The sequence below is a fragment of the Amblyomma maculatum genome, chromosome 2 (assembly GCF_055883805.1).
Source record: "Amblyomma maculatum isolate TAMU_Amacu chromosome 2, ASM5588380v1, whole genome shotgun sequence".
NCBI classification, from domain to species: Eukaryota; Metazoa; Arthropoda; class Arachnida; order Ixodida; family Ixodidae; genus Amblyomma; species Amblyomma maculatum.
The window spans coordinates 57,154,998-57,168,531 of record NC_139345.1 but is presented as its reverse complement, the minus strand read 5'-3'; the positions used below and the strand labels follow the sequence as shown (position 1 = coordinate 57,168,531).

General features: G+C 47.2%; 1 protein-coding gene across 1 annotated transcript in view; it reads left to right on the top strand.

Annotated features, from left to right (window-relative positions):
* LOC146198707 (venom factor-like) overlaps positions 1-13,534 on the top strand; it is a 110,473-nt gene that overhangs the window by 19,284 nt on the left and 77,655 nt on the right. Inside the window, exons 8-10 of the mRNA XM_084594203.1 lie at positions 719-824; positions 5,867-6,115; positions 8,898-9,065. Coding sequence (XP_084450329.1) covers positions 719-824; positions 5,867-6,115; positions 8,898-9,065 — 523 coding nt within the window. The remainder of the gene's footprint in view (positions 1-718; positions 825-5,866; positions 6,116-8,897; positions 9,066-13,534) is intronic.

The window sequence follows — 13,534 nt, the reverse complement described above, 5'->3', positions numbered from 1 at the left end:
GCCTCGTTCTTCAGAAGACTCGGCGTTGGCGTCGTCGGCACTGATGTTGTGGGCGAGAAATCATAGGCATGACACTGGCGGATGGTAGTGGGCTGGTGGCATGGTCGTGCACTGACTGTTCACTTGGTTGTATGACGTCACGAGACCACATGTTGTGGCTGAATCGACAGGGGCTGCCAAATCATGATATACCAACAAGATGGGATGGTATCTAACTTTTCAGGACCCTTCAATCTTGAGCACGACACGTTGCCACGCAAGGTGCGTTAGTACGACTTGATTAAATCACGGTTTTATATCGACGTCGGATGGCGTTTATTACAGCTTGTTTGATAGCTTACTACTGCATGTTGATTAGTCTGTCTAGAATAACAGGGGCAAACATTAAAATACTGGTGACATACAAAACGAGCACCCGCAAGGAGCACGAACCATTGTCTCTGTCCCGTCATGTCTTAGAGGTCAAGTCTAAGCGCCCCCCCCCCCCCCCCCACACACACACACATGTATAACCTTTTTTTTTTTTATTTTCACAAAGTGGCGTTACAGCTTCGTCCCCCCTTTCTGTGACGGAAACATGGAGCCGTTGCACAACTGCGCGCAAGAAAAAATTTAGTGGGAGGGAGGGGGGATAGCCTTGTAGAAACATTTCGTTTTACGGACGGTGCCGTGGAGTAATGGGGAAGGGCTGCTAACACTACTTCACTCTTTTTTCCAGATTTGTTAACCAGCAGCAAGTACGAGGAAGTGCGTCGTTCCGGTTTTCCGTCAAGAACGAGCTCGGCGTCATGGAAGATATTGGCACCAGCGACAGGTCCAAAGAGGTACTGAGTTCGCGTTGATAGCTTATTAGCGAATACTGTAATGTGATTAATAGATGCCAGTACATGAGATCGTTTCTATAGAGTCTTAGGTGCAAAAGCGCTCATTTTGCTTCCCCGGTGCCATCCGTCAATAACTGTAATTTATTAGCGATGCGCCACTATTGGTGCGCACACTCCCATAGACCCTTAGAGTGTGCGGAGCAGCTGTTCTGTATCAAGGAGATGCCCTCGACTTGCGTGGCAAGCTCAGCCGCAACTCATCTACCTGTAGTGACAGAAGGGGGTGGTCATTTGGTGCCCAGCTTTCGCCGGGTCAAGCCAGAGTAAGGGTCGGAGTCAGAATTAACAAAGAAAACAAACTTTATATGCAATAAGAGATGATACAGAGGAATTCAAATCAATAAGAATACACAGACAAGAGGTTACAGAAAGACAATGACAGCCATGCAGTTAAAGAGGCTTTCAATGAACACAGAGGTTTTACAACACTGAACAATGCACGAGAGAGTCGGGGCAAAAAACACCAAATTGTTGACCGGGCACTGTCGTATACCGCCGTCTGGAGAGTCACGATGTGTTTGGCCTGTAGACGAGCGCCACTCTATCGCAGATCAGTGGGTTTACCAAGCAGCGGATTGACCCCGGGAGCCGAGCAGTAGCACTTCAACACTCGTTGCGACACTGGGTCTAATACTGCTAGCTTGCCGAAGCGAAGCGACCTCGATAAATAGGGCGCGTCGCATATGTCTGTGACAACGCGCCAAGGCGGAAGTGCATATACATGTAAATTTCAATCTGCAAGGGTTCTCTCCTCCTCCTGTCAAGATGCGCGTCGTCATTGGTCAGCTTCGGCTTAACCTTATGGAGACATCGATTTGCTTCTCTGGCTGGGTGAGTCATTGCCGCCGCTAAGTGATGATGAGAGGGTGACGCTGATGCACTCAAGGCCACGCGCTCTTCTCTCGTGGAAAATGAGACATTTCTCCAATCTTCAGGAATCCTCTGCTCGACGCCACGTGCGTGCTTCCTTCGCGCTGCGCTGACTCAACGAAAATGTGCGCCGATTTCGTCGCACTGCCCATCCAGTAAAAACAACAACATTGGACTACAATAGTCCCAATACACGAACATCGTGCGCACATGCATGCGCTATGAAACTACATGGGAAGAGCCGAAATACACACATCAATAACCCGAGTTCACAAAGTGCAATGAAAACTCTCAACACACACATCGATACAATGATTTTCCCAAACAGCATTTTACCTGCCATTACACACTTATATACAATGTCCAAAGCTGCAAAACAGAAACACAGTCTTCGAAATGAGAAGCACAGAAACCCAAGTCATGCTTTTGCCTATATCCAAAAGCGACATGCGCCTCCTGCTTGGAAAAGATGAGTTCCTTTCGAACTCTCTAGTACACTACTTCTCTTTCTCACAAAGCACGTACACTGACTTTTATTTCTCACAGGTGTCCTGCTCTTTTTCCTCATTTGCGCTTTAGTCTCTGTTCTCTCTCTGCTTATGCTCTGATTTCCGATCGGAAGCTTGGTCCTTGTTTCTGATACTGCCAGCAGGAGGACGCTTGCGGACAAAACTAGCGCTAGCATGCCTATGTACCGTTAATGTAGGCCGTCTCATTTCTTCTCGGCCTGTGCTTGCGCTTCCAGTCCTTCAACCGCTTCTTCCTTGTCCTTTCTTCGGGAGCTCTCCTGCTCGACTTCACCTGTCTTGGCAGGTTTGAATACTGTTCTTTTCATTTTCAATTTCTTCCTTACCTTTTGTCGGGGCATGTTTGGTCCGATTCCGCATGCATCATCAAAGGCTTTCTCGTTAGATGAATAATCCGAGAACACCTTCGATCTCCTTCAGCTCTCTCAATTTTCCTCTTTCTATTTGCTACCTTTAATCCAATCTTAGAGCAGGGCTCATTATTCACTGGAAACTCATTCTCACTTGTAGTTACCTCATTCACAAATATTTCCATGAACTCTTCCACTGTAGTGCAGTCATTACTTTCCTCTATTTCTGAGTCCTTAAGTCTATGGTATGCACTGTGATCTTCCTCTGAGAAAAAGGCTTCTTCACTTTGCTCAGCGGGAAGAACCTCTTCGGTCGACGAGTCTTCACTCACAACAGTTACCTCTTTTTGAAGGACTGTGCTGTCCTCAGCTCCAGCTACATCCGAGTTTTCTTCATCCTCAAGCGGAAAACTTGTAATTCCATGAATATTATAATGTCTTTCATCGTATTACAAGATTCAGACCAATTATTCTGACAACAACTCTTTGCTGAAGCAGAAAACTGATAGATGAACCTTCTGGTTCGACAACCACTTTCGGAACTTCTGCGAGACAAGCCGTTTGAGAGTGTCCATCTTTGCTTTCATCACAAAGTTCAGCTCCAGTGAGACCTTCACATCTTGAAACTTCATCCGCTGGGACATTCTGTTCCACAACCATCCTCTCACTTCTCGAGCTAATTTCAACCACATCTGGGGTTGTCAATGAATCGTCTTACTGTAGCTCGTGATAGGGAAAGGTAACCGCTACAAGTTCAGTGATACCCTTCAACCGCTGAACCTCAGCCAGCTTCTTCAGAAGGTTATCTCTTCTAAAATTATCTTTCTCCAACATATGCTTGTTCCATTCTTTCTCTCGTTCTGCCTGCTTCCTCTGCCATTCTTTCTCTTTTCTTCTCTTTGCCTCTCTCTTTCTTATCTAACCTCTTTTTCTTTCCGGTCACACCGTTCTCGCAGTTCTGCTCTTTTTAGACCTTTCTGTAAGCCCAACTCAATAATCTCCTTGTGATCTTGAATCTGAACTGCACAAATGGTAATAGATAGCATTACTCGGTGAATCCTACACAATCGCTCCCGCTCGGTAGCTCTCGCTATCGCGCTTCTGCTACACAGTTTACGACCTGTTCGTAAACCATTCCAACTCGTTCGACGTTCCCCGAGCTTGAGTACACCAAACGTCCTGTCGCGGACGCCAGAATAATGGTCACTCTTTAATAATTGTAATTTAATAACGATGCGCCATTACTGGTGCGTACACTCTCAGACACCCTTAGAGAGTATGGGGCAGCTGTTCTGGTCTCAAGGAGATGTCCTCGACTTGCTTGGCAAGCTCAGCCGGAGCTCAACTACCTGTAGTGACAGAAGAACGTGGCCATTTGGTGCCCGCTTTTAGCTGGTTCAAGCCAGAGTTGGAGTCAGAATTCACAAACAAAACAAAAATTATACACAGCAAGAGATGATACAGAGGAATTAACACTCATAGGAATACACAGACAAGAGGCTCACGAAAAGACAATGCCAAGCATGCAACTAAAGAGGCTTTCAGTAAACGCAGAGGCTTTACAGCACAGAACAATACACGAGGGAATCAGAGCAAATAAACACCATATTGTTCACTGGGCACTGCCGAAGACCCACGTCTGTAGTGTTACGATGTTGCCGTCCTTTAGGCTAGTGCCGCTGCACCGCGGATCAGTGGGCTTGACAGGCAGCGGGTTTACCCCGGCAGTCGAGCATTATAACTGCAACACTGGTTCTGATACTGGCTAGCATGCCAAAGCGACGCGCCCTTAATAAATAGGGCGCGCCGTGTCTGTCTGTGACAACGCGCCAAGGCAGGCGCGCACATACACGCAACTTTCACTCTACAAGTGTCCTCTCCTCCGCCCGTCGAGACGCTTGTCGTCATTGGTCAGCTTCGGCGAACCTTCTGGAGACATTCTGCTGCTTCTCCGGCTGGCTGAGTCTTCGTCTCTGCCAAGTGATGAGGAGAGGGTGACGCCAATGCACCGCGCTCTCATCACGTGGAAAAGGAGACATTTCTCCAATTTTCTGGAACCCTCTACACGACGCCATGCGTGCGCTTCCATCGCGCCACGCTGGCTGAACGGGAATGTACTTACTTTCCACCGGTACTCGTATGTCGGAGTTTTGCACTGGCAACCCTAAGAATTTCGCACAAGTCGATTTCGGAACTCTTGTTGCGAGTGCGCTCCATTGTGAAAACCACTGGCATAAGAGTTAGGTAAAGTATCAGCAGGTTGTATTGTTCATTTTGTACATTCTGCGTAGCGGGGCGCTTCATAAAAGCTTTCTTGCGCTGGAGGAAAGAGTGTATCTTGCTACAGCATGCCTGAAAATAAACGAAAGAGTCCTTACTGCGTTTAACCCGAGTTTGATGCGAGCTTTACACCGAGAGAGTAACGCTGCTGCAAAATCAGCATCAAACTAGGCAATGAAACTGTGCCGCCCACAGACGTGTTCAAAGCATCTTAGGGAAAACAGTACGTTATTTAATCCTCTGTAATAGTTCTAGATTGGCAAAAGCAAAATAATGAAACAGAGTACGATATTCGCTTCCCTCTAACGTTCTAATAAAGTTCGAGATAGTTTACCAAGCGTACAACTTGCAGCGTCCATTGCGGATAGTATTCAGAGATTGCCTTGTTTTATTGCGAAAGCAATACTACTTTCACTTTCAAACCTTTGCGGTGCGACGGCGGTGCACATGAAATGACCTTGCGCATGACCTCTGTGTGACGTCACGCCTCAAAGCTGGGCGACCAACTCGCGCCGTCCGTGAGAGACGGCGGTGCGCATGAATGGCGGCCTAACTCCCGCTCTCTCCGCCAGGAGCGCCACAGGTGTTGTGACGTTATATAGCTGTATGACAGTAGCATTGATAATGGCGGTGCATTTAGTTGATAATAATGATGAGAGCAAACGTAACGCACCGTATGCAGCACCAAAACTCCAGCTTTCGCATTTCTGCAGTGTAGATTCCACAGAGCTCTCAATTTTTTTTCTGTGGATCATCACAAGTGGCCTCACTCGCTGTTGAGGAGCGCATGGAAGAAATCTAGCGGCAAGCAGCCTCAGCCATTCCTCACATGCGTGCTTAGAGTATGGTGTCCAAGGTGAATGAAGACGCACAGTGTAACTAAAACGAAAACTTACATTGCAGTTATTTAATTATGTCATGACTTTTTTCATTAATTGTGAAACTCAAATTGCAGCTGCTGGCGGGCGATGCCACGTACACGCTGAGTCGTGCCGACGTCGTTAAAAAGTTGGGCGAGCCAAAACTGGCCGCACTGTTCAGTGGCAGAGCACATCTAGTGGTCGAGGCGGCCGTCACCGAAAATGCCACGGGCCTCCGAGAGATCGGGCGCAGCGAGAACACCGTCTTCTCCAGCTCCCCGTACATTGTGTCGACTGAGCGCAGTGAGACAAGCTACAAGCCGGGGACAAAGTTCTACGTGACGGTGAGAAGTTGGCTCAGCTAACGCTGAATCTTTCTAGCCTGCAGCTTCAATTGAGTTTAATTATGGAATTTCGTTTCCATCTTACAAAATCTTAGACCAAAAAGGAGCACAAAGTTTACTACGCAGTGTACAGTACTCACGGATTGAAATAGGACACTCGGAGCGCGTGGCCGTCGCTGCATGCAGCGCCGCCCGTGGATGCTCATGGAACCAAGGTGCTTCATTGTGGTATAGCGCGATGGGGAGAACATCTAAAAAGCAGAACTGCTTCTTCCGGTCGCCAATAAGCCGGCCTGTTGTTTACCACACTGCCTTGCATGCAGCGACGGCCACGCGCTCCGAGTGTCCTATTTCAATCCGTGAGTACTGTACATTCCAGTGGAATGGTACCCCTGGGTAAGATTGTCACGTGGTAGTGACAAGGCCGTAAACACAAAAGAGACGACAGGCGTATCAGCACTGGAATCAACTCTTTATTGGGCTGACCTGCGTAAGCAAAATAACTAAGCAACTCGGCGGCGGCAATAGCAGCAAACGTGCTTGCTGGTCGTCGAAATAAGAATTCCCGCTGCATTCGGTAGTGGTCAATTTAAAGTCGGCGCTGAAACATCTAGATAAGCCAGAAATGATACTGGCAAAGTCTGGAAAAGCATCTCAGACTAATCTCGGGGCACCTCGCGCTACAAAGAAAATGATAAAGCTTCGTTTCGAGACACTTAGCATAAAGAAACAAAGAGTGCAAGATCGTTCCGTGCGCTGAAGTCACAGTGATAAAGACGCATGCTGCGGTCGTTTCAAACACATATAAAGATTCATGACCTCAGTAATAATATGTCTTGCCTTTACGCGCAGAGCTACTAAAAGCTACACAGTGTTTTCCTCTCGGCCGCTACCGATTGTCTGGTTCTGGTTAAGGTTTCTGCATAGGCGCCCGCGAGGAGCCTCGGAAGTATATATATATATATATATATATATATATATATATATATATATATATATATATATATATATATATATATTTGTCACGACTCAAGTCACAGGGAGCCGTGAAGGTACTCGTAGCCGAGGACCCAAAAATAAGGTCGGCTTGTAGTTCCGATCACAGAGTCCAGCACCAGCGCGCCGCTCGTGCCAACAACCGCTTCGTCGTCGTCGGCACCAAGCACGGCTCGATATATATATATATATATATATATATATATATATATATATATATATATATGGACACATGCCAGATTAAGATGCCTTGATTCAGGGAGTCACAAGTCGGGTCCTAGTTATGTAGGGTTATCTATTGGAGACGGCTTTTTCAGATTACGTAAAAAGCCTTTCAGAATGAAATTCCTGTGTGAGTGTTCTTGATGAAAGGCAGCCGGTACTAGACTGCGCTCTCACGATGTTTGTTACGATCTCCAGGAATATTAACCTCCGACCTCTAACAACTATCTTCCAGCAGTCAGGTCGATGAATCTGCCGTGACAGGGGAACAGCACGTGATAATTTCAGGCGGCTTTAGATGCTGACAGCTGTTCAAGGTCATCACTTGCTAAAGAAATAGGCAGCCCTTTGCTGTCTATTTGAATACATTTACCTAAATTGAAATCTAACTGGTAAGCATGTGAACACTGGGCAAGACTGGTACCGCTTTTTTTTTACTCGCTGTATCCCCTGTGCACGGATAAATACCTTGGTTGAAGGGTTCACGACAATGTATAGCACCTGGTGAATGTTTTCAAAATTTTAGTAGGATTTCACTTGCGAAACTTAGACTACTGTATCAGTAGGACATTCAGCCTTTCGAAAATAGACTGCATTTGAGGATTTTAGTCAGGGCTAGTTGGTTCAGAGACAGCGCCCGTTGCGTCTTGTGTGTTGTTTTCTCGTATCCGGTTTCTTTGCGCTGCGTCAGTTTGTAAAAGCCTGTACTTGCTGTCGCGGCTATGGTTGATTGCATTTTATTTTCCTAGCGCATACATTCACAGGCAGCTGAAATGCCACTGCAAACTTCCCTTCAGCCTCATCGAAAATTAGTGGTTTATGTGATGAAGGTAAAGTCACTTGCATATTTGGAAGCTTCAGAGAACCACAATCGCAAAACATAGCAACAACTGAGACATTTGTTTTGTATGTTGAGTCGCAGGTGATCGTATCAATCAGATACCGAAAATTGGTCTGCAGGGGTCGTATTATGCCACGATACCGCTTGTTTTTATTTACTTTTGCGGTGTTGTCAATTGTGACGAAAGTATAAAGAGGAGGGAAAGCAAATGACCAATCACGGCTGGTCTGGTCGCGACGCCGCCGCTAGTACTTCTGGAGCTTGAGGGCATGCTCTTAGCACCACACACTTTCTTGCTCTAGACACAAATATGACTGATAAGGCTTATCATGCAGGTATTATGCGTTGTCTTGGTCCGCGGGCGGGTCTGTGCGACGCGGAAAGTACATAAATAACATAATAGACGTTTTACCTCGACGACAGGTATTACGGCAAGTGAGGAGGCAGCCGCCGTACATCACCGGCAGCAGCGACCAACAGCAGAGGACGCAAAATAAAACGGACACGAAATAAATATTTCCCTAGTTTTGACGAGAGCTCGAAACATTCTGCAAGATGTGGTTTTAAAGATTGAAATTTTCGCTCTACTCTTTCCGTGTGCTGCTGTTTCATTGCGCCTTTTAATTGATCTTTTTGGCAATTGCGGCCAGCATTGAACCATGCATACTTTTTTTGTTGCACTTCGCAGTGGATTTGACATGTAATTTCCTGTTAATTTTGTAGGCGGAAGTCAAGTACGCAAACGGCAAACCAGCTGGAAGAGTGCCGACAAGGTTGACGCTGACAGCCCCAAATAATCGAATGCCGTCGGTGACGGTCGATACCAATGCAGATGGAGTGGTGACGTTCCTTATTATCACCAGGTATAACGATGGCGAATTCAAGTTCAAGGTAGGTGGTGCGCCCGTATCGTCAGTCTTCCCTCGCTTAGCCTAGGCTTTGCTAGGAAATACTCACTTAGCGTGTGTATAAAAACCAGACTATATGTACCTTCTTGGACCTGCGCAAGGACTTTGATTCAGTTAACCGTATTAAGAATCAGACGTCAAGGAAGAAGGAGAATCGCGCCTAACTCGATAACTAGCTGCCTGAGTAGTCGGTAGCAATGCACTGTGATCAATGGTAAAAGAACTGCAATGGATTCCATCTCTAAGACAGTACTCGATGCGATTTATATTGTACTTATATAAATTCATGTAGTCAGTATAAAGCAGAGAATGACAGTACTATACACAATGACCACAGGGAGTAGATAGATGTTTCGAAAGTAGTTTCCAGAATGCGCAGAAGATTTCGGCGCAAAATCGCCATTTCTTGCACTTTATTCTTACTAAAACGAGAGAGAGAGACTAAGAACTTGCAGATTCCTTCATAACTACTTTCTCTACCATGTCCTTGACCTGCTCATTACTCAACCGTCACTCGGCTTGGGACACCGATAGCGCTTTTTTCTTATGAGTGTCGCGTCACCTCTATTTGTCTGATACCGCGTAGATAAAGTTGGTGACACAGGATAATCGGCTTTTCGAGCAAAAGTGAATACGGAAGCGTAATGTGTCAGAACTCCATGTAAGGCGACTGTCGGTCGAGGACAGGAATTAGTTGACCATGGGGTTAATATCTGCAATAAAGTCGTAATCAGCCTTTAGTTGAGGGTGACGAGACGCTGACCGAATGACAAGAATGTTTTAGTCGTCAAACGACAGCCAACTTGAGGCAAGATGGCAAACAAATAGGCTCTGGCAAAAGGTTCAAAGTTCGTACATGGGCGCAGCTCTATACAGCCTCAACGACGGCACGGGATACTAGAAGTGTTTTCGTGGCGGCGTGGTTCAACGAACACAAGCTAGTTGCTCATTTGATTGGAAGAGCGTCGACAGGCAGAATTATCGCCGCCAGGGCTGATAGCAGGGTGCCGGGTGAGTATTCACAAAGCCGACAGTAAGATTGGACCAAAAAGAAATTTCGCCAGTAGAGCAATGGACCGTTATTCCACAGGAGCACAGAAGTAACACCAATACCGAGAATGACATCATACGTGGCTCGTGCCAAGACAGCGGCTGAAACCTAAACGTTTCAGGCAGTGGCGATTAGCAAACAGTTCAGGCTCAAAGGTCGCAAATGTCAGCCCCCAACACCGCAGTAACTGGTGCTTCAGTCCCCTGGAAGCGTAATTGTTGGTACAAGGGAGAGGGTTTTGAAACAAAGCCTCACCACCGAGACTGTGGCGTTGGAGGTCACGAAAGTAAATATATTTAGACAATTTACACAAATACGCATTTTGTTCGTCAACATCACAACAGGCAGGTGAATTAATGGTCAGCCACTCGTGCTAGGCTCCCGGCGGTGGCCAAAGCGACTGTCGGCGCGGGGACAGGGACCGGCCTCTGAGCGGGGGTGGTAGAATGAAGCTGTGAACGAAAGCGCGACATGCAATCCTTGAGGAGCCATGACAAGGAAGCTTCTTAGGAGGTTGACCCCGCAATCCTGTTGCGGGCACTCTCGAGAATCGGATCAAAGAGCGTGCAGAGACTGCTGACTGCGGTCGCCGTTCTTGTTCGTTCGTAGTAAAGAGATGATGCGCCGACGCCTTGCAGTTGTTTTGGCAACCCTGCAAGGGCAACTCTGCAGACCACTGACGCAATATCGTCAAGGACAGAATAGTCAACGGTTGTAATGTTGGTAAGACATCCAAACTGGAGCAACATTCGCTGCATTTTCAATGCCTCAAACTTGCGTCACTGTTGGGTAACGACAGATATACTGTGATGACGTCTTTGGTGATCAGGAAAATAAAGGCCTCTTCAGCGATCTTCTTTAAAATGTGGCCAACCTTCCCTTTCTCAGGCATTCACTTCTTCACAAAATGGCAGACCCCCAGGAGCTTTTCGCTGTGGATCGTACATGTTTCTTGCGTTCGTTGAGAAGCGGCCTGTGCCGTCACGCATTTCTTCGAAATGGAGTCGCCAATGCTGTTCGCGATCTCTTCCATCGGCTTACCCCGCGTGGATTTCTTCATTCAGCATCGCTCATACTTGCTGACACATTGGAATGACACATTGGAAGTTCTTCAGCCAATCGTATTTAGCCTCATCCCATCCACCGCAAAATGTTCTATAGGCTCTTGAAGACGCGGCCAGGAACTGAAAGATGCCTAGAGTACTCGAGGCTTGGATTTGGAGCCTGACTGGCCCTGCCCGAAGAGTGGCATTGTCCGCCTTTTCTCGCCGCGCATGTATGGTCAAATAGTAGCCTGACCAAGTGTCTGCTGCGCCGAGGTGCTGCACTGTCCAAGAGGACTGCCTAGAATTCTTCACCAAGTTATTAGGGAAGGGGATGTATTTAGGCACATGATGAGTGGAGCTTGGCTTGGAATATTGCACCACAAGCTCCGCCCTTAAAGCGCTAAGCGCATGAGGCGGCAAATCGCGCGACGTCGCGCGACACGTCGCGCGACGCCGTCGCGCGGCGGGTTGAAGGCCGCCATAGCATTGCCGCTAGTCGCTGTCACTTAGTTTCTTGGCTTTTAGAAAATTTCGCGTGTCACCTGCAAGCAGCTCGCGAGGCAGCCAATCGCAGAAGGCTTTGGGGTGCTCAACTTCCGTTCTGGCTTTTTCTGCGGGTGAAGTTTGTTTTCATCGTCCGGTTTGGGTGTAGAGCCTGGTGCCTGCAGACGCTCACTTTGCCTGATCCGCATATGTATGAGCGCATCGAGACAATTCAGTAAAAGCCTGGCAGGGTAGTAAAAGAAAAAAAAAAGGCTAGTGTGGCTAGATATTGTTTATTTTCGAAAGGAGCAGGAGAAAGTCACTGCTTACAGTGCAAGTCGGCATCGCAGTGTAGTTGCGCACAGCTGTGCTATGACCAATTAAAATGCGATGTGTTACAAGAAATTTCATTTGCGTTTTATCGTACTTCATGCTGTTTAGTGTAAGAAATGGGATATAGCGTGACTGCACTACCCTTGGCGAAAGACGAGGAAGCTGTAACAGAGCAAGGCTGAAAACGCGCCTCTCTGTCGCTGAGCTCCGTTGCTCCGTGCGGTGTGCACCAGCGGCAGTGACAGGCGTTGGCGGCGGCGTCGCGCGACGGATCGCCAGGAGTTGTCGCCTCGTGCGGTTACCGCTTAAGAGCATGACGCGATAACGTTAATGGCTCTCCTATATGCGAAGCCCGATAAACTCCTGAGAAAATTCTGATAAAAGTAATAAATTCAAAATAACGGCTTGAGGGGCGAGCTGGTGCATCATCGTATTCAGATATGTGGCGCAAACAAACACAAACACAGCCCCTCAAGCCGTTATTTTGAGATACCTTTCTTGTACTGTGGGCCCTCATCCCAACTAAGAAAGTGTCACTATCCCCTTGGTGAAGAAGAGGAAGAATAGAAGAAGAGGAAGAAGAGATTGGTCACCGCCATGTTTGGTCTGCGAGGAAGAGAGTGCCATTTTCCCCTTGGCAAAGAAGAGGAAGATGAGAAGAAGAGGAAGTTGAGACATGCCTGAGAGTAGAAGAGGAAGTGTTTTCCGGTTCTTCTTACAGTTGGTAGTGTGCGCGTGTGTAGTGTATCTTCTCCTGTGTTTGTGTTTGTTTGCGCCACATATCTAATAAATTCAGTTTGTTCAAATCTCCTGCACTTTAGTGATATGATGCATTGCTAGGAGATGGCGGTTGCTCCCTTAATATTTGTGTCTTTACTCTCAAAGAGACTCGTTAGCATACAGTCATTTCCTACCAAATTATGTGAAAGATCACACGACACTGAAAAAAGCCTCGTTTTAACCATTACGCACGAACGTGCCTGCGAGGACTGTGTGTGGGTAACGTGACTGACTCGGTACCTAACTATTCCGGGTTAGATTCCCATCTCACCCTCGTTAAATTTTCTTTTCGAAACATTCATTTGCTTTCCATTTTTGCCCCTTCCACGTTGGTCGTCGATTCTATTCAAATAGTCCTAATTTGCATCTTACGCCAGCGCTAGCAGCAGGCATCGCCGGGCCATCGGATGAGCGGGAGTCGCAGCGCTGTCGAGTTAAAAGAAACTGAATTCCAGTATCAGGACATCGGCAGCTCGAGTCCTGGAATTCCTCGACCCCCTTTTCTTAATCTTTATGTGCAGTGCGATGCTGCGTAGGCGGCATAGCAGTACGCTACAGACTCTTTTTGTTAATTCAGTAACAGAGCCTTGGTTAGGCAGTTTCTTGCTGGTGGTGCTTTCCTTGTAGAGCAGCCAAGCTTCTAAATTGGTTGCTTACAGGATCGATGCCGCAGTCACTGTCGGATCAATATCAAACCCACAGCTACTGCGTTGTAGGCCTACGTAGATTACAGATGGTGCACTGAAGGGAGTCTGTCTG